Below are 20,251 nucleotides of genomic sequence, written 5' to 3'. Positions count from 1 at the left end.
TTGAATGATGGGAAGGTACACATACATAATTAATTTGCAGACACACACATTAAAAAAACACATGGCGCATTGTCTCTCTGTGTAGCCCTGAGACGTAGCAGCCATGGTTGGGATTGGCTGATGCGACCTTGTGCATCCTCAAGCCAAAATGTTACATCACTGTTTGTACAGAACCTTTGAAGAAAGAAAAGCAGTAGTCATTTCAGAAAATACTATTATTAGAGTCATCTTTAAAGTTATTTCTACATTGTGTTTGAGTTGGAAGTCAGCTGTGTGCTCTATATCAGGTTACAGTGATTTTTAGCCTGAGTGGCTAATGGGCAGAGGTGGTGGTGAAACATGTTTCTTTGATGTGTGAAGGCAAGGTACTCATGTTCAAGTGTATCTTCTTGCCATCACAGACCCACCATTCAGCCTCTGTGTGCACAAAATGCTTGTCTGAAATTTGACCTCTTTCTCCCTGTCTGTCTTCAGGTGAATGAACATTTGAGGGACATCCTTGTTGAAGAGCAAAAGCTGAGAGAGGCCTCCCTCCAGGAGTCAAATGCAACACACAAAGTAAGAACAGACACTAACGCAAACTCCTAGTCATCAGTAACATTGTGTTTAAAGGAATATTTCAAAATGTTGTCTTCGTTTTAAATACAAAGCTAGCTTAGCTTCACATAAAAACTGTAAACTAAAAGAAACTGCTGACTTTTTTCTGTCCGGACTCCTCCTCCCAGCACCTTTTAAAGCTCACTAATGAACACTTTTAGTTAGTTTAATTGTTTAATTCACACACCAACTGGGTGTGTGTCACTGCACTGAATATCGTTGTTGTGTTGTTTGTATACAAATAAATCAGAGACAGATACAGCGTGTTAATTAGTGACCTTTTGTGATGTTGTTTATTTTTGTATTTCTTTACTTTGGACGGAGCCCGATGAGCAGCGTCCCCCTATTTCCAGTCTTTGGGCTAAACTAAACTAATCTGGTGGCTCCAGCTTTGCACTTTACGCTCAAACAAGATCAATATTCCCATTTAACTCTTGGCATTAAAGCTAGCCTGTATATTTCCTCAAATTTATTTTAAATATTTCCTACTTTTACTCTGTAAATCAGAGGAACAGATGAGCTCAGTCTCCAACCAGCTGTAGAGAAATGTTGGCAAGAGTCGCAAAACACTGATGTTAGAGGAAAAAAAAACGTGAGAGAGAGAGAGAGAGAGAGAGAGAGAGAGAGAGAGAGAGAAGAAAAGGGAGGGAAAATCAGAGAGAAGGGAACAGGAGAAATGACACCAGGGTGGGAGACATGAAGAGAGACACTCAGAACGTTGTCAGCTGTAGCTAAAGAGAGTCAGCGACAGACAGAGACATTGTTGTCATCCTGCAGGACTCATAGTTATGTAAGGTCCATGTGACAAAACAAGTCAGTCTGCTGGGACAAACACACAGCACTCAGCTTCCGTCCTCTTCCACTCACTTAACCAAGAAGCTACAGCACAGTGCCTTATCAGGTCATGACCCTCGCCTCTGGTCGGTGCTTTAAATCAGGGACAAGAGAGTGAAGGTTAAAAAAATGAAAAAATAAGCATTATCTCACTGCGAGCGTGTGTACATGTAAACAGGCAAAAATAGAACTGTGGAAAATGGGAAACGGGTTAGTAAACTTCCTGTAATTCAATACCAAATCAAAGAGGTAAACACTGAGTGAAACTCTGATTTAGCTGAATGTGTCAGTAACATTACTGCCATGGGAACCTAGGTGGTTTCAAAGAGAGTTTTAGCTAACTAGTGTCCTAACCTGTGTCTTGGGTCAACAAGGCTAAACGTTTATGCTAGCTGCTCTGTGACGCAAGGGTGCTTTGAGCTAAATGCTAATGCTAGCATGGCCAAATGTTCACAGTGACAATGGTAATGTCATGTATGCTGATGTTATGTATGTATGCATATTAGTGTGCTAACATTTACTAAATGAACACTAAACACAAAGTATAGCTGAGGCTGAATGATTTGTTTGCGGGCATTTGGTCCTAAACTAAATTTGACCTGATGGGTGAAAAATCGGGCAAAGAATTTATGCTGAGAAGAAAATTAACATCTGTACCAAATTGCATGGCAAGCCCTTAAATGGTTGTCGAGACATTTCACTCAAAACCATGAATGTTAAGTGTAAGCAAAGACAATAAGTAAGGCGTTAGGATTCATCCTCTGGCCACCGTAAATGTCTGAACAAAAATGTCATAGCAATCCATCCGATAGGAAAAAATACAGTTGAAATAGTAGATATTTTAGTCTGGACCAAAGCGGTGGGCTGACCGACATTGCCTCCATAAAGCCATACTGCAAGCATGACTGAAATACACACCCGTTACCATAGGTTAAACTGTTTGCATACAACAAGTTGTAAAATGGTCACATGGAGAGTATGTCTCTGTTCCCTCAAATGGAGCTAAATTAGCTGCAGGATGTCACGAGTGGCTAAATCAGTTTAGAAGGAGCTTTTATCTGCTGTGGGAGTTTTTTTGCACATTTTCTGGTGCTCATTGTCTTGTTTTTGTGCCGTGTAGTGAGAGTGACCACTGCTTTAGTGGGATTGCTCTGTAAGCTGCTGATGCACATGGGCTTTGTGACCCATCCCACACTGACTCACAAAGACACACTCGGGCTTTGTCAAAGACGACAAGTTACAACTAGGAAAGAAGAAGGTCTCTTTAGGAGTTTGAGGAATACACTGTACACTCAGTGACAGTCAGCTGCTTTCTGACTGCTCACTCCATGACACAGCTCCCTCTCTACATTATCAGCTTCAACAGAAGACTATTCACCGAGTAGGACATACTTAGGAGATAATTTCACACGCACATATATGCTTTTGCAAACACGAACACACCAATGAATGAGCACAAGACACTTCCCAGTCTGGTCTCGTCTATTCTGGGACAGTGTGAAAAATCAGTAACTGCTGTCTTAAGACTAAGTGCTCAGCATGTATGTGTGTGGATACTGTGTGAATGTCAGCTTGTCACTTTGACTTCTTTCTTCAAGGAAGTTTATGGTTTATTTCAGGTTTTAGGTCTCATTGTTGTATGTTCATTAGTTTGCAACAAGCCTTTAAACAGATTTTGATTACATTTGGTTGAATGCACCAAAGGCCAATACATTTTAAAAGGTTTCCCAACAGTACAGGATGAAACACCTTGATAACTTTTGGATGGAATGCTATGACATTTTGTACATTTATTTTTGTTCCCCAGAGGATCAACACAATAGACTTTTTCTCTAATGCCAACATTATATTACATTACATTACATTTCATTTAGCTGATGCTTTTATCCAAAGTGACTTACAATAAGAGCATTCAACCATGAGTACAAACTCAGAACAACAAGCATCAAGAAAGTACAATTTCTTCAAGAAAGCCAAAGTAAAAGCCATTTAAGTGCCACTAAAGTGCTACTTTCTTTATTTAACAGTAGGTCAAACTTTTCAATTTGTCCAAAACTTGGGTTTATGACGAAATACCTACAAAACTCCCATAACGTCAGCCCCAGCTGCCATGCTGTCATGCAAATTAACATGCTAACAAGCTAAACTAAGATTATATCTAAAATAAAATACTTTAATAGTTCTGTTATATTGTTTATATTTCAAAAGGGATTATGATGTAATATGTGTGACCCTCAGGAAAAATGATACTATTTTATAATTAAATATGACACCGTTGGTGTCTGTCTCTTAAAAAATGAATATTTTTCTGCTGTCGGTTTAACGCCTCTCCCACTCTCTTCTGTTGTTATCCAATTATCATCCACCATCAAGTCTCCTAGCAAATGGTACTGGAGATTAGTACCTGTAAGTCCATCCGTTCTGAAGAACTCCTCTTCATCAACCACTACCATCTACCTCCTCTATGTCTAATCCTAAACCTGCAAGGATTCACCCCTTCACATTGTCCCCTCCAATGTCCCCTCTATTGTAATTGCACGTGCCCAGAGCCCCATCATGCATTGGTCACATACCTCCCACCTCAACCCTTGTCTCCACATTCATAGAAATCTGATTGAATGATATAGTAACTATTTGAAACTTGCATCACTCTTAAGGTCAGGAACTATACCTAGAATGATCACCAGGAATTAGCCAATGTATATTTGTATACATATCAGAAACCAATGCTAATGACCTGGTATTGTTAGCTACCCATTTTCTTGTTTGGGATCTGGCATGTCTGTTGTCGGTATTGTGCATTGAAAACAGTGTTTTTTTCTTCTGTTGTATGTGTTTAAATTGGCCGCTCTAGGGGGAAAATATTTAAAAAGACGTACTGTAAAATCTGTTTTTAAAAGCACAAACTGATGCTGTCAGACAGTGAGAGCTGCTGTGATTAAAACTTCCATCGTATCTCTTGAATAATTGCATACGTGATGCCATTATTATGTGTTTATGGGCAAACTGGGAGTACTGGTGCCCTGGAGACATATGCAGGAGTATTGTCTCTGTGGTTTTTACAGGCCTAGAGAGACATAAACAGAAAAGGATGGATACACTACAAACACAAATTATTATTCAACTTTAAATCTCATGGTCCCGTAAGACGTATGATGCTGAAAGCAATTCATTTTGTTCCTTTTCTTCTTATAGAGAACTAACTTGATATGCATTATTTGAGTTGTGTCTGAAGCCCACCCTATGCTTTAAATTAACACCTATTCATTGACTGGTGCATGCAGATAAAAGTGTTTTTGCAGATATTGCACCAACAATGAGAAAGCCAACTGTACTTATCCACCCCGATGACACATATGTGGTGTCTTTGTGCTGTTGCCATGGTTTTAGGCTCGCTACAGGAGGGATCTAGCCCAGCCGATGAGCACGCCATCGCTCCCCCTGGTGGAGAACCTGCTGAAGGACAACACAGACGGCTGTGCTCTGACCACCCTGCTGCATTTTTACTGCCCACAGGCCGTCAGACTGGAAGGTGGGACCAACCCCTCGATCTGTAACCACACCCACTTGATCTCACCAGCCACACCCTCTCTCACAAAGGAGGCTTTTCTCTGCCCGCACTGCTCTAACTACAGCCATGCATTTGAGGCTTCAAACAAAGAGCATAATTATTATCAATTTGCCCTTATTTTCTGAGGGCTTTTTGCCTTTTGTATATATAAGAAAGTAAGTTAATTCAATACAAACTAATAATAGCATAGTAGCCTTTTACAGGAAATATTTTCATGGGCTAAACTAACCTTAATCGCATAGAACAACATAATCAAGAGATTAGAGACCCTGTTTTGGCTTTCTGTGGTTACATTCAATTATATAAATGCAGGATATTGTTAAGGATGTTGACCCAAGAAAGACACTGTGAGGCAGAGAGGTTTCACGACAGACATGGAGAACAAAGACTTGCTTCCTCTCAACTTCTCTGCGCCCTCATTTCTAAAAATGCCCTGAGTAGGGCTGTGATTGGTCACACGGGTTATGTGACGAAGAACCGTTAGAGGAGTTGCTGGTCGCTATTTCAAAGATAAACAACTCCCGTGTCGGTGCTCTGAGACTCTCAGGATTAAATATAGTTCACAGGGCGCTCATACACATGTGGACCAGATGTGGAAGTGAGTGAATTAAGGTCTTCTCGCTGGCAGAGTGATTTACTGTAAGAATAATAAAGAAGTACAGAATGACATCGCTCCAGAGAAACCGGCTGCTGTAATGTTTGATTGTCTGTCTCTGGTCTTTTCCCTCTTGTCAGATATATAAACACATACATAGTCCGTCCTTACAGGAATGTCAGGAGATTAACAAATCCTGATGATTCATCCAGTTGAGATTTGAAGAAGTGTGTCATGAACTGTTTCAAGGGAATACTAGTGGGAAAAGTAGGATAATGTTGTCCTCATCCACTCTTTTTTAAAAGATAAACTATGCCTTATCTTTTGCTTGTCTTCCTGCCCGGCCTTTTCTATCACCCCTCCCTTGTGTGTCTGACCCCTCCCCTGGCGGAGCAGATATCTGCCTCAAGGAGACCATGTCTTTGGCCGACAGTCTGTACAACCTTCAGCTGGTGCAGGAGTTCTGCAGGAACAACCTCAACCACTGCTGCCACTTCAGCCTGGAGGACATGCTCTATGCACATGCATCGATAAAGGTAAGGAGTATATTCAAATATAAGAGAAAAAGGAAGACAGGAAAATGTATGTGGATGCTGTGGAGAGTGCTATTTTTACAATGTGGATTCCAATAAAGAAAGAAAGAAAAGTGTTTTGGGGAATAGGGAGAGTTAGGGAGGCAAATAAAATAGGCAAAGATGAGTCATGCAAGGAAAAGTTGAATAACGAATATGTGTGAGCAGGCTTAGTTGTTATTATTATGTGTGTGTGTGTGTGTGTGTGTGTGTGTGTGTGTGTGTGTGTGTGTGTGTGTGTGTGTGTGTGTGTGTGTGCGTGTGTGCGTGTGTGCGTGTGATAATTAGCAGGGCCATAAAGATAATTTTGCAACAGTGAGTATTGCTTTGCTGCCAGATTAAATGAATATGACAGCTTGTGTGTTGCAGAGTGTCGGTGCTTTTCTAGTACAAATGCTGCAATCCAAATACCAACCCCCCGACCCACACACACACACACACACACACACACACACACACACACACACACACACACACACACACACTCCCTCAAACAGAGGACAGATTCTGCTCAGAGGATATTCACAGTCCTGACCCGTCTCTGCCTGCCTCCCTTGTTGATTCACTCAGTCCTCATGCTAAGATCTCCCCATTTCAAACACATTTGTTTCTAATTAATAAAATACTTTCTGTACAACTTTAAAAGCATATCTTGGAAGCAGTGTGATAAATAGTATGCAAGGAGCGTGGGTAGAAACATTCAGATTCAAGTCACGGTCCAAGCTGACTGGGACTTTCCATTCTTCAAAACAACACAGCAGATGGTTTTTACACTTTGACGTTTTTTTCTCTTTAATTCTTGTTTCCTTTCCCGTTCACTGAATTGTTTATAGTGATTGTGTATTGACTGTGTGGTGTTGGAATTGTACAAGTAGGCAAAGGAGTGGGAGAGGGAGAAAACGGTCATGAAGACACGTCAAAGAGACTGGCACACTGCCCATTCTCCTTAGCCTGCACACTAAATCCTGTGTGTGTGTGTGTGTGTGTGTGTGTGTGTGTGTGTGTGTGTGTCCGTGTGTGTGTGTGTGTGTGTGTGTGTGTGTGCATGTGTGTGTGTGTGTGCGTATGTGCGCGCGCATGTCCATTCATTTATTATATTACACAAACAGAAATGTTGTGTATGCCATTAAGCAGTTCTCTCTGCTGCATCTAAAATGAAGATCCAGCTTTTAGGAATTTACATCATTTTATATCTATTCCTGCGAGAAAGTAAATAAACTGATCTGTGTGTGTTAAACAAGATGTTTCCTATGGATGTAATCATCCATATCAGACCCCAGAGCCTTTCTCTTTATAACATGAATGCACTCATCATTGATTTGGGTTACACACTCGCTACTTTGTGCATCCGTCTGTACACACTAAACCAGATGTTGTTTTTTTCAGTTTTCAAGAGGTGTAAGGCTTTGATAATAAAGCACCCAGATGATGAAACATGTACTAATATTCAACCACACATGCACACTCACGCATACACCCACACCTGAGCCCGTCACCTAGCAACGGTTTGTAGGCTTTGACCTCACTGACCTCAAAATGCTGTATGATATTGTGAGTGTAGCTCATCCAGCCTCTTTACAGACACACAGGGAGGAGCTGTGACTGCAAAATGACTACATATACGACCACAACATTACAGTTTAATAATGTTTTGACTAAGGTGCATGTGTGTGTGTGTGTGTGTGGGTGTGGTTTTGCAGAGTAACTACCTGGTGTTTATGGCTGAGCTTTTCTGGTGGTTTGAAGTGGTTAAACCCTCATTTGTACAGCCCAGAGTCTTCGATCCAAACGGTACAGTACAAGTTCGAAATAATATCAGCATGCTATTGTTAACTGCGATGAGGAAGAAGATATGTTACGCATGCTAAAGGATAACTTTAATAATTAACATGAGGTTGCAGTTGAATGTTGAGTATCTGTCATATGTTTCCCCCTGCAGCCTGTGAGCCTGTAACATCCTGTAGAAATATGGCTCCTGTTTCCAGTCCAATCAAACAGAGCTATGCAGACAGACCTGACAGCCCTGAGAATGCCCCTGCACAGGGTAAAATATGTGTTATCAGTTGGGATGTGCATAACTCTTTCTTTAGTGATCATGCAGGCAGATGCTAGTGAGTATTGGTTCTTGTTCCCCATTTGCAAACCACAGGAGCATTGGTACCGCCATTCCTATTAACACAGCTTTCATAGTTTTACTTTTTTAATTTGGCCATACATACGTATGTGGTGCTTTTAACAAATATGACAAAATCAGTAGTATTAACTGTTAAGCGGGGCATGAACAGAGAAGCGGAAGAATGTGTTGATGTGAAACCCGAGGCCCTCTAGTGGCTGATTTACATACATGCAGTCACTCCAGTATCACTAATGCTATAGTTAAACCCATTGCTGACACAAATTTGAAACTAAAGCAGATCCCTGCAGCAATTGTTGTTGACTGTTGAAATAAGGATTCAATACATGCAGTAAGAAGTTCCTCTGTGTCTGTGACAGGTATAATAAAGAGGTCGACCTCCATGTCCTACATGGATGGCTGTGTTGGGACATGGCCCAAAGAAAAACGGTTTGTGCCTTAACTCCACAGTTGCCCTACTCGATCAGATGTGAAGTTGTCTGAGTGTTTCCCGATTAAACTAACAATATATTTCCTCCCTCAGCTCCTCCTGTCGGGGAATCTCCTTTGAGATTCCTCTGGATGGAGACGCCACTGTGCCGCCCTGTGAAGCGTCCTCCCTCAGTGGTATGACCCGCTCTGCCAGCAGTGACGGTCTTGGGTATAAAGTTCACTATGCATCTCGAGGGGGCATGAAGCGCCACCTCTCCCTCATGCCTGCTGATGTAAACGGCCAGAGCAGACACATACCTGAGGAGGATGAGGAGTTCCCTGCCAACAAACCCCTCGGGCGGAACAACACATTCTCAGTCAAAAACCAAAGCAGGTACAGCAGAGGGATGGCTTTTAAGCTTTTAACTACCAAAAACCTTTATCCTCTACATTGCCACAGTCTCAATTAAAGAGACAATTTAGTTTTTGGGGTGTGGGGATTCAGCAATTTTTCATACATGGGATAAATGAATGGATAGATTTTATGACAAATCTATGTGATTTTATAAAATGTTTTGTCATTTGTTTGTTTAGTGGGAAAGGATATTTTTCCTACCCCAGTGGGAAAATAAGGACTTTTAATTTACATAGGTAGGTGGAGGTTTAGTGTATTAATTATCCCTTACTTATAGTTATGTTGGACATGCAGCAAGTGCAGTGCCCGTTTACAGTCTTTTTTTTGTGTGCTTCTCCTTAACTTCCAACAGTTCAACGTGCATGTTAATTTTACAGATAAACACAAAATAATTAGCTTTGAGTCCACACAAAATAAACTTAAATTGTTCTTAAATTCACATGTTATTAATAAAGCTTTCTAATATAATCATGTTACTTAAGGGCTGTGCTATAAATGGTAATTTTACAGTTTAAAATATGTTCAAACTGCAGTGAGACATAAAGATAAGAAGGACATCCAGCAAGTAACTATCCTCTAAAGCTATCCGTTACTTTCAACAATCTGCCTCTAGGTACTCCAATGGGGTCCTTCCAGACAGCAACCACAGCCCCAACAATCACCATGGCAACCGCAGTAGCCACACCAGTCCATCAACTCCTCCGAGCATTGAAGAGGCCCTCAAGATTATTCACGACACTGAAAGACCCCACGCTAGCCTGGGCGTGGGGGACGGAGACAATGGCTTCTTTCTCCACGGTTCGGACCCTTCAGACCCTGCAGGGGCCGAAGGTCAAGGAGACGACCTGGGTTCAGCTAAGGCTCGGCTGAACGACCACGACCTCAACTCTGTGTCCACAGAAGAAGTTGACACAGGTATCCATGTGGGGACAGAGGACATCCAGAGCTTGGATGAGGACTCCTCCTCCCTGAGAGACTATTCAGACATAGACCCAGACTGTGAGGCTACGACCCGGTCGTGCCCTCTGCCCGGTCAGCCGGAGAAGGAGCCAAGCGCGGAAGGAGGACGGAAAGGAGTCAGTGATGCTAACCGCGAGGGTGACAGGGGAGATGGAGGTGACAGGAGCAGCCCCTGTCCAAGTTCAGCACCCACAATCCCCAGATCTCACACAGTCAGCCCCGTCTCGTCCTCTGGAGGCTCTGGAGGAGGCATGGTCCGGATGACGAGCTTTGCAGAGCAGAAGTTCAGGAAGCTGGAGGGAAGGAGTAGTGGAGGAACCACACCAGAGAGTTCAGATCTCAATGTGCCGTATACACACCTGCCAAAGAGCATTTCTTCTCAGGTTTGTGTCCTATTGTGTGTCACTCATTCCCTCTTTTAAACTTTTCCTTTGTTGCAGAGGCAGAAATTCAGTTTGACGTGAAGTTAGTCGTTATATAATTAATGTCAATGATCTTTGCATTTTTTTCTAGATGTCTACACCTCCTTTGCCAATCACATCTCCCTCTCCAGTAACGCCCTCCCCGAGAGACCCCTCCCATCTAATAGCCTCAGAGATGATTCAGCTGAGGATGAAGCTGGAGGAGAAACGGCGAGCCATAGAAGCCCAAAAGAAGAAGGTAAAAAGATCAGGACAAAGAAAGACAGCCAGTAGTATATTATTATTATTATATTATTAAATATAAATGTTCACTCTGTGTTGCTCTCTTCACAGGTGGAAGCAGCTTTCACCCGTCATCGTCAGAAGATGGGCAGAACAGCCTTTCTAAATGTAGTGAGAAGAAAAGGAATCACTGCCCCCTTCAGCCCCAGCTCGGGCACAGCAGAAGCACCTTTTCCAGAGCCACTCGCCGTCTCAAAGGAAACCAACCAGGGCAGCATGGAGCGGGCGGAGAGATGCAAGCCAGACGGAGCCGCTCCTAAATCCCCATGTGAGGATGGTGGAGGTGAGTGTTGCTTACAGATTGCGTATAAGAACTTGATAGTTCACGCCCAGAAGAAGTAGAAAGGTATGCTAAAATCACATTTTGTATCCTAAAGTTCTGTGGCGGGTCAGTTTGCTTTCAGACCACAAACGAACTGCACCAGAGTCAGCGTGGAAGAACTGTAGTCTCGATCTGGTTGTTACGTTCACACCAAAGTTCAATTTAAAGCTTTCACACCAGCCAAATTCTCAAACTCAAATATCAGAAAACAGTTTAAATAAATGCCCAACAATTGCGCAATTTTGCAGCTCCAAGTCATGCCCATTATCACATTTCAGAGCGTAAAATTCAGCAACTGTGTGGGATTTTTACTCCATAGATGATTTAAAGAATTTTCTACTACTTGATAAATCAACAAATCATTTTAGTACTAAACCACAAAAAGAGAAAAAATCAATTGCTGGACAAACAAGCCCAGAATAACAACCATATCATCATATCAAATTGGTAATTGACTGACTGAACTGTGTATGTAATGTGGTGGGTGATACAGGCATGTCTCCGGGAGAAATCGACCTGACAGAATACACCCGCTCCATTGAGAGGCTGAACACGTCGTTGGGCTTCCTGCAGACAGAGATGCAGCGTTTGGCCCTGCAGCAGGAGACCATCATGTCCATGAGAGAGCAACAGCAACAAGCCTGGGTCATTCCTCCTCCTGCTCCATCTCCGCACAGGTATCACTTAATGATAGAGAAAAAGATAGATTTTGTTTTTGTTTTTTGTGAACACATACATGACCTTGTGTGTTCTCCTCCACACAGGCAGCTCCGTGAGTTGCGTAGCAGCAGTGTAACAGGCCGGGGATCAGGACGAGGCTCGGTTGGGTCTTTGTCTCCCATCCTTTCTTCTTCCGGCTCTCCTCGTGCTCCCAACCGATCTCCTGCTGGCATTAAGCGGCGTCCGGCCTCCTTCCATGCCAGGACACCGAGGACTCCGCGACCAAATGATCTGAAGGTCACACCTTTCAGTCGAATGCTCAACACCCAGACCTCAGTGGACAGCCTACCCAGACTAAGACGTTTCACCCCCAGCCAAACCCAGAACAGCTCGTTTGCTTACCTGGGCCACGACGAGGGGCCTCTGGAAAGCAAGAACCAAGAGGCCAAGGACGACAAAGAAAACATGAAGGACAAAGAAGATGTAGTGGGAAAGAAGAGTGCTGGCACTCCTCAGCTGTCTACAAGAGAAGCAGTCAAAGAGAAGGAAGATGAGCGACAGGAGGAACAAAAGGGTGAAGTCAAGCAAACAAGGTCATCAGAGGTGTTGTGTCAACCGGTGTCTGAGATCCAAGGGCCCACGGGCAGCCGGGTCAAGGGAGACCCCCAGGACAGACGAGACCTGGTGGAGGTGACTCTGTCTGGGCTGAAACCTCGAGGAGGACGACCCCGCAGCCAGGAGATGACGGTAGAGGGTGAAGGAGATAGAGAGGCAGGAGGAGACCAAAAAATGTGCTGTGGATTCTTCTTCAAGGTGAGTCGGAGCTACGGAAGGGTTTTATCTTTTTAATGTCGAAGATAATCCATGTAAAAGCTTTTGTGTGAAATAGAGTAAACATATCAAAATTTGCCCAAAATGTCATGAGTGTATACACACAAAAAACAAGGCTCCCTTGCAACTGAAGACCAAGACAGACTTCTTCATATTTTGAATGATGTTGGCTTGATGCGCCAACTTTGAGCCAGTTTGTCTTTTCTTTCAGTCAAAAGTCTGTCCATCTTAGCTAACTTGCCAGCCTAAATCTTAATAGCCATGCGTAATCACATTTATAACAAACCTTTTCAGAGCAGACATTTTTACACATCATAAATAGAAGGGCCTGGTGGCACTGGTAACATTAGTGATGGCGGCGTACACCTTCTCTAAGTCCCGGCCCTCGAACGCAGACTTGCCAATCATAAAACTGGTGGAGCTAACATTACGTTAGCACATCATTAGCTGACATTAGCTTTGCATGTCTATGCCACGCAAGCTACTGAATGTATACTGAAGGTATACTAAATGTATACACATGCTGCTTTTGCTTTTTAGTTATTGTAACAGTGAATAAAGACCTTCAATTTCAGAACATGAGATTTTACAAACAATGGATTTGTGTGATCATAAAACTGATCAAAGACTATATAGAGGTAAATCTAGGCCAGCTGTCAGAGCTTTGTTGACTGAAGGTAATTAACACGTATACCGCATTAAATACCCCAAATACCAACATGATTTTAATAATTACACAGTCAGGGGTTATCTGCCATAATAACTTAATACATGGTGTAATTATGTATCTGCTGAGTGAACATGGCGGCCAGCTTTTTCTGAAGTTAATAAAGGTGCAGTGTAAACATCTCTACACACAATCTGACTTGAGTATTTTGTGTGTTTCCCCATCCATTTAAACACCAGGATGATGTGAAAGGGGAGGAGGACATGGCAGCAAAGAAAGCAGCTCTGCTGGAGAAGAGGCTTCGGAGGGAGAAGGAGACTCAGGAGAAGAAGCAACAGCAGGAGCTGGACCAGGAACAGAAGAGGGAGGCTGCACAGTCAGTTTCACTTTCTGTCTCTTTGCCAATGCGAACACTGTCCCCATGTCTATAGCACCGATACATACAGTGTGTCTTTTGAACTTGAGTGTGCAGTTGCACAATGAATCTGTATCTCTGTCTCCTACTCCAGTTTGAAAGCCGAGGAGGACCAGCAGAAGAAGGATGACGAGAAGGCAAGAAGGGAATACATTAAGCATGAGTTTTTGAGGAGGAAACAGCTCAAGCTGTTTGAGAACATGGACGAGGTTATTAAGACCCGATCTGGAAGCCTCAAGAAGAAGCCGCGGCCCAAGTCCATCCACAGGGATGTCTTGGAGTCGCCTACACCCCCTGTGAGAGCAACAGGTGAGCAGAATGCGAATCGTATGCACAAGCACACACTTATAGCTGCGCTACTGAGCCGTGCTTGACCGCTCCTTGTGTTGTAGGGGTGCGTCCTCGAGGCTTCTCGGTGTCGAGTGTTTCTTTGGCGTCTCTCAATCTGGCTGACAATGACAGAGACCAGCCAAATAACAGGAAGAACAACAGGTAAGACCCACTCTGTGCCTGTAGCGTGGAGTTTAGACTCTCTTACCTTAAACTTGAGTTACAAATCACTGATGTAAGAAGCACAAGAAGAGCAAATACTCTACCTGCACATGCCTTTGTCAATAAAACCCAAGATTATGTTGAAATTGTAAAGTAATAATTTACCAAAAACCAAGATGACACAATTGAAGCTGTCCGTTTTCATCCATCTTCTTTTCAAGCTCTTTTCAGTGATATTTTATTCTTTTATGGTATACAAATAAGTATACATCTCACAGTATCAGACTTGTGATGTATGTTTATAATATCTGTAGTTCAGAATTACTTTATTCATTTTCACCTTTTCTAATATGGCAGTGGGTTTGTGCAGTTCACCATCCCTTAGCATATTACCACCATTACACTTTTAAAAATGTCCCGACTCAAACCCCATGTTTAATTTGTGACACGAAGATATCATTTACATAGACTTTAATTTCATGCCGTGTTTTGTGATGTTTTCTTATTGTTAAGTCGTGACTTTATTGAGGCTTACACTTGATTATCTTCTATCCTTCTCTCATTTCTTTCCTTATTTGGCATGCGTCCCTCAGAGGCAATAAAGTAGCCCATATTCCGTTCTTTCTAAGCTCTCCCAAAGAAAGAAAGGGAAGGTTAGTAATGCTCCGAGAAGTGATTCAACAGACAAAGTGTACTGGATGTGGCTCCATGTAGAAATAGCTCCATCTGACTGAAGCCTGCTTTTCATTCGACATTCTTTCAACACAGACTCACATAAAAGTAGAAAACGTGTCAACAGTGAAACCATTTGACACAATACATTACTGCCATTTTTGCTTCTGCATTAAGGTACATGGGACCTGTGTGGTTGGGATGTGTTCACCTCGGTTCTCCTGCTCTCTATCCCTTTCCGCTTTTCGCAGTATCGTTCTCAAGCTGCTGTTTGCTCTCTTCTCTCTGTTGGCTGCCCTGCGTTTCACCGCTGTCTTTTGCTGTTTCCTCCGCAAGTACCTGAGCTCATGCCTCAAAAGCCATAAAGACAGCACTGACACTTTCTTTGCTTGGCCAAACAGGCCTCTCTCTCTCTCGCTGCACAGCTGCATCGGAGTATGTACAGTATGATGTAATGCAAGACAACAAGCAGGGTTGGAGAATTGTGTCGCTGCGTCTGACCTTGTTTTATCACATCTGTGTGTGTGTGTGTGTGTGTGTGTGTGTCTGTGTGTGTGTGTGTGTGTGTGTGTGTCTCCGTGTTTAATAACTGTGTTGTGTGCATGTCTGTTTGTGCAATCTGTCGGTGTACACTTTCATCCATGTTTATGTGCATCAACCTTTACGTGTTTGTTGTGGGTCTTCGTCACGTCTGTGCGTCTCATTCGTTGGTCTGTATGTGATCGTCTCCAGGCCAGACTCTGCAGAAGGTTTTTCTTCTTGTCCTTCGACTGGTAGTCGCAACGAAGAGAAGGATTGGGAAAATGAATCCACCACCTCATCAACTCCCTCCAACAATGAATACACAGGTAGAAGACATACCTGTAATTATTGCATAGTTTGTCAAGATATGTCTTGTACACAGAGACTTTGCAGTCTCATGTCTGTGCTTTCTTCCCACAGGACCCAAACTATACAAGGAGCCGAGTGCCAAGTCCAACAAGTACATCATCCAGAACGCCCTGGCTCACTGCTGCCTGGCTGGCAAGGTCAACGAAGGGCAGAAGAACAAGATACTTGATGTATGTTTTGCAAATGTGTGTCTCTGTTTTTATGCATTAAATATGCTGCACTAAACAATGACTTTTCTCTTTGGTTTTGTGCAGGAAATGGAGAAATCCGAAGCCAATAACTTCCTTTTGTTGTTCCGTGACGCCGGATGCCAGTTCAGGTCTGTGTACGCCTACTGCCCTGAGACAGAGGAGATCACCAAACTGGCTGGTATCGGGCCGAAGAGCATCACGATCAAGATGATCGAGGGCCTGTATAAGTACAACTCGGACAGAAAGCAATTCAGCCTGATCCCAGCCAAAACCATGTCCGCCAGTGTGGACGCCATCACCATCGGCAGTCATCTGTGGCAAACCAAGAAGCAGGCGACGCCCAAAAAACTGCACTCTAAGTAGCACCAGATGGCCGGGCAAGATTTTGGACATCCTTCTCTGGAAGGAACACAGGAGAATTTGTGTATTTTACATTTTCATTCAAAGGACACATGGTCCCACTTTACTAAATCACAACTGGAATGTAGAACACGAGTGGGCCTCACAGACGTTATTGTTACAGAGTTGACTGTAACGCTCTGGACTAATTAAACGGGACACAAGTGTTTACCTGTCAGCATGTGTATCATTGTTCTCATATGCCAAAAAAAGAGAAGAAAACAAAAGGCAGACCATTGCCTTACCTAGTTGAACCACTGAAGCACTGAATGTCACGCCTCAGAAAGAGGCAGTTTGGTTTCTATAAGTTGATCATGTGTGGCCTTATGCTTGTTTTGTGGTGTCATATGGATGCGCTATGAGTGTTGGTGTCAGTTTGTCAGCACCTGTAAAAAGGTCTGTTGTGATACAGGAGAGTTTGCGTGCACTCGCAGGTCTGGGATCAGCTTACGCCCCCCTCAAGCAGGTTGTTACAAGGGTGGCCTGTCTGATCCGTGATCAGGTAGAAGCAGCATTTTTGCTGCTACACAGGCATGTTTTTTTAGTTACTTGCTTTTCTTTTTTACATGTGACTGAAACACGTATAAACAGTTCAAATGTGTGTATGTGTGTGTATAGTGAAGTGCCAAGAAGAATGAGGAAAATACCTCAATTGGTGAAACTTTCCTAAAGTGTGAAATGATAAGAGTATTGAGCATATGGAGTACCATGAAACATGGAAAGCACCTGCCATAGACTCTTAATTTATTTCATTTTGATAATGCTTTGAAGATATTCTGAAAGACGTCTTAGATTTTATTCAGAGGAACATAATATACTGTACGTATATAAATTAAGTTTGTATATGATGGCAAAACCATCCAAAATGAGTGATTCCGCTTGTCTTTTGAGTAGCTTTTATAATTTATCACGTATGTGTATCAGTATGTTGTCCTTTGGGGCCTTTACTTGCGCTACAAATGCAAAAAGTGTGATCACTCAACAGTATCACTGGTAAGAAGATCATCAGTAGTAGAATAGACGGATATCCCACCCTGTGTCATCAGTCTGTGCAATTTAAGTCATTTGAAAAATGTTGGAGTTGGAACTAACAAATACTTAAAATGCCACTTTAATGTGGATATTGTCTTAACTGTTAGAGCTTGATTACCCTCAAAGTATATTGTAAATTAATTAATTCACCCATGATACTACTTCAAGAACTTGTCCAATTTCGTTGAGTTGCTTCCGCTTCAGGACCGTCATGCTTGTTACTTTACTTTTACATAACTTTTGATCTCATGTTCTTTCAGCATGTGTTGGCACTGTACATATATATATTTTGGCATATAGAAGTATTTTTTGTAATGACATTGACCTGTTGGAGGTGTGTACTAATGAAGCAGTACAGCTGTTGAAGGAAGTGTGTTGAAAGCAGATGCAAGGTATATGAAATCATAATGAGGCGTTATTGTGGTATTGTTTGAAATCCATTAAGCATACTGAAAAAACCATTGTATTTTTTTCCCACTTTTAATTAATTTTCTTCTTAATTTACTAAATATGCTCAACTGTTCATGGATGTTTTGTTTTTTTATTATTACTTTGAGCTTTATTAAAATGCCAGCTATCAACAGTATTCATGGTTCATATCCCTGTCTTCATTGATTTAGGAGAATAAATAGCCTTGTTTAAACTGACATAATATCACTCATATCACCACAAAAGCTCAGTAAATAAAACAGGTAAGTATCATCATTACTGTGCCTCGTAGGCTGCACACACAGACCATCAGAGGGAGGCAGACACTATACAAAAGGTCTCGGAGTCATGGTCATTTTCTGTTGTAGTGTAGCTTAGTATTTTTGTCCAGACTACTGAAGCCTGCTGTGGCAAGACACTGAATACTATCGATTTAAGGCTGTTAAATATAACTTAAAATATTATTCCAGAAATCTGTACGATACCTCATATTGATCTTGTTGATGGATAATCAACTAGGCCCATATATCAACCAATAGTAGCTCATCGCAGATATATTGGTATCTTTGTCAGCTGATATTTAACAGAAAATTGCAGACAGAAATGCCATTTAAAGGTCATTTAGAAAATGTTTCTTCTACATTGTTTGAAATGGAGAAAGCTAATTATTCCTTTGTTAGGGTTTAATTATTAATTAATTAATAGTTTTGCATGGATTGTGGAGATATGTATTTAATTAGGAATCGGACCAGTGTTGGATACATATACCTTTAGTAGTCCTAATGCAGAAGGGCTCATGTCAGAATTATATTTATAATTGTATTGGATTATAATTAGTGACGCATTTATGTGTACGGATGCCTAATGTTACAGCTGGTGAAGATGGGGCTAATGTCAGCTACTTCATACATGGCCATGCATCTTAAACCATAATGATGCATCACAATGTATTACTTCCTTTATATTTTGGATTACAAAGTGCCTCAAAAGTTCCCTCAACAGGTGAAAAGGGCCTGTTTTATGACTATTCATACATCCTGACATGACATCGGACATGTTTCATGTTCTATCCCCCTTGATAATCTTTATGTGTTACATGTATTGCTGCTGGTGTGAAGTTTGAGTGGTTGTGTGCAGGGTGGATGGAGGCGGTGCTCCTCCAGACAGCAGACAGGGAGGCAGGCAGGCAGACAGGCAGACAGGAGGCAGGCAGCAGACAGGCAGACAGGACGCAGGCAGCAGACAGGGAAGCAGACAGGCAGACAGGAGGCAGGCAGCAGACAGGCAGACAAGAGGCAGGCAGCAGACAGGGAAGCAGACAGGCGGGGAGGCAGGGAGTCGGACAGGCAGCAGACAGCAGACAAGAGGCAGGTAAGAGGCAGGCAGCAGGCAAGAGGCAGGTAAGAGGCAGGCAGCAGGCAAGAGGCAGGCAGCAGAAAGGGAGGCAGGCAACAAACATACAGGCATAAAACACAGGAGGCAGGCAGCAGACAGACAGGCATACAAGACAGGAGGCAGGCAGTAGGCAGCAGGCAGGCAGGCAGGCAGCAGGCAGCAGGCAGGGCTGGGCAGCAGCAGACCGCAGCGGACCGGCAGAGGAAGATCCAGCAGGGAGGGGACGCAGTCAGAAAAAAAAGAGGAGGGACACCGGCAGGACCAACACCACTGACAACACCGAGCAGCACTCGTCGTGACAGCGTCTGACTCCAGCGCGGAAACACCCGGGGGACTGTTGTTTCTCATCTCATGTATTTTTAGAAACAGGTGAGCGTTGCACGCAGCACGGTTCGTGTTGTTTTCCCGGGGAGGCTGTCAGTGCGCACCCCGCCCCGGATGATGACTCTCTCCTCTCGGCCTGGCTAGCTACTCAGTCTCCTCTCCCACCGGTTACACTAGTCCGCTAGTTATGAGCTCTCACGGTAACTAGCTATTTGTTGTTGTCGCTGTAATCCGGTGGGTTGAATTCAGAATCTATGCAAAGCGAGCAAGTCCCCTAAGCTCCTTATAGTGTGCTACTTGAGGCTTAGTGCCAGTGTTATTAGCCAGCTCTCAGGCTAGCTTAGCAGGGCTGCAGCGCTGGTGTGTGTGGTGGTTGGTTACTTCTCAGCGAGGCAACGTTGCTAGTACTTGTGTTTTGTCGCAATTGTTGGTGTATAGATGGGCACAATGTATTAGAGGCTACTCGCTGTGAGGACTGTGATATCAGAGGTCATTCCTCGGGAACTCAACATGTGGAGAGGAGTGTGCATCCTCTCAAGCTAAGTCGGATGTAGCAGTCAACGACTTCTTTTATTTATTTATTTATTATCTCTGTACGAGTTGTATCTGCTTATCAGAGTTTTGTGTTGAAATTTGATTAAGGACTAACAACACCATCTGACGAGGAACATCTGGACTCCTATTGCCTATGGTCATAACATAACCAGTTGTATGATGCAGGAGTTAAATCAAAGGCTG

At 42.9% G+C, this 20,251-nt stretch overlaps 1 protein-coding gene across 1 annotated transcript in view; it reads left to right on the top strand.

Annotated features, from left to right (window-relative positions):
* The window catches only part of camsap2b (calmodulin regulated spectrin-associated protein family, member 2b), a gene marked incomplete at its 5' end in the record, with an annotated part of 31,670 nt that extends 13,719 nt beyond the window's left edge, over positions 1–17,951 (top strand). Inside the window, 20 exons of the mRNA XM_079230878.1 lie at positions 475–558; positions 3,805–3,837; positions 4,822–4,963; positions 5,994–6,133; positions 7,870–7,960; positions 8,109–8,213; positions 8,663–8,732; positions 8,827–9,108; positions 9,743–10,472; positions 10,603–10,749; positions 10,845–11,076; positions 11,609–11,792; positions 11,880–12,588; positions 13,513–13,649; positions 13,783–13,997; positions 14,081–14,180; positions 14,774–14,833; positions 15,585–15,700; positions 15,795–15,913; positions 15,998–17,951. Coding sequence (XP_079087004.1) covers positions 475–558; positions 3,805–3,837; positions 4,822–4,963; positions 5,994–6,133; positions 7,870–7,960; positions 8,109–8,213; positions 8,663–8,732; positions 8,827–9,108; positions 9,743–10,472; positions 10,603–10,749; positions 10,845–11,076; positions 11,609–11,792; positions 11,880–12,588; positions 13,513–13,649; positions 13,783–13,997; positions 14,081–14,180; positions 14,774–14,833; positions 15,585–15,700; positions 15,795–15,913; positions 15,998–16,297 — 3,996 coding nt within the window. The 3' untranslated portion in view covers positions 16,298–17,951. The remainder of the gene's footprint in view (positions 1–474; positions 559–3,804; positions 3,838–4,821; positions 4,964–5,993; positions 6,134–7,869; positions 7,961–8,108; positions 8,214–8,662; positions 8,733–8,826; positions 9,109–9,742; positions 10,473–10,602; positions 10,750–10,844; positions 11,077–11,608; positions 11,793–11,879; positions 12,589–13,512; positions 13,650–13,782; positions 13,998–14,080; positions 14,181–14,773; positions 14,834–15,584; positions 15,701–15,794; positions 15,914–15,997) is intronic.
* Positions 17,952–20,251: the final 2,300 nt, after the last annotated feature.

The sequence above is a fragment of the Taurulus bubalis genome (genome assembly GCF_910589615.1).
Source record: "Taurulus bubalis genome assembly, chromosome: 1".
NCBI classification, from domain to species: Eukaryota; Metazoa; Chordata; class Actinopteri; order Perciformes; family Cottidae; genus Taurulus; species Taurulus bubalis.
Note: the sequence above shows the minus strand (reverse complement) of the source record. Positions and strands in the feature narration are given on the sequence as shown.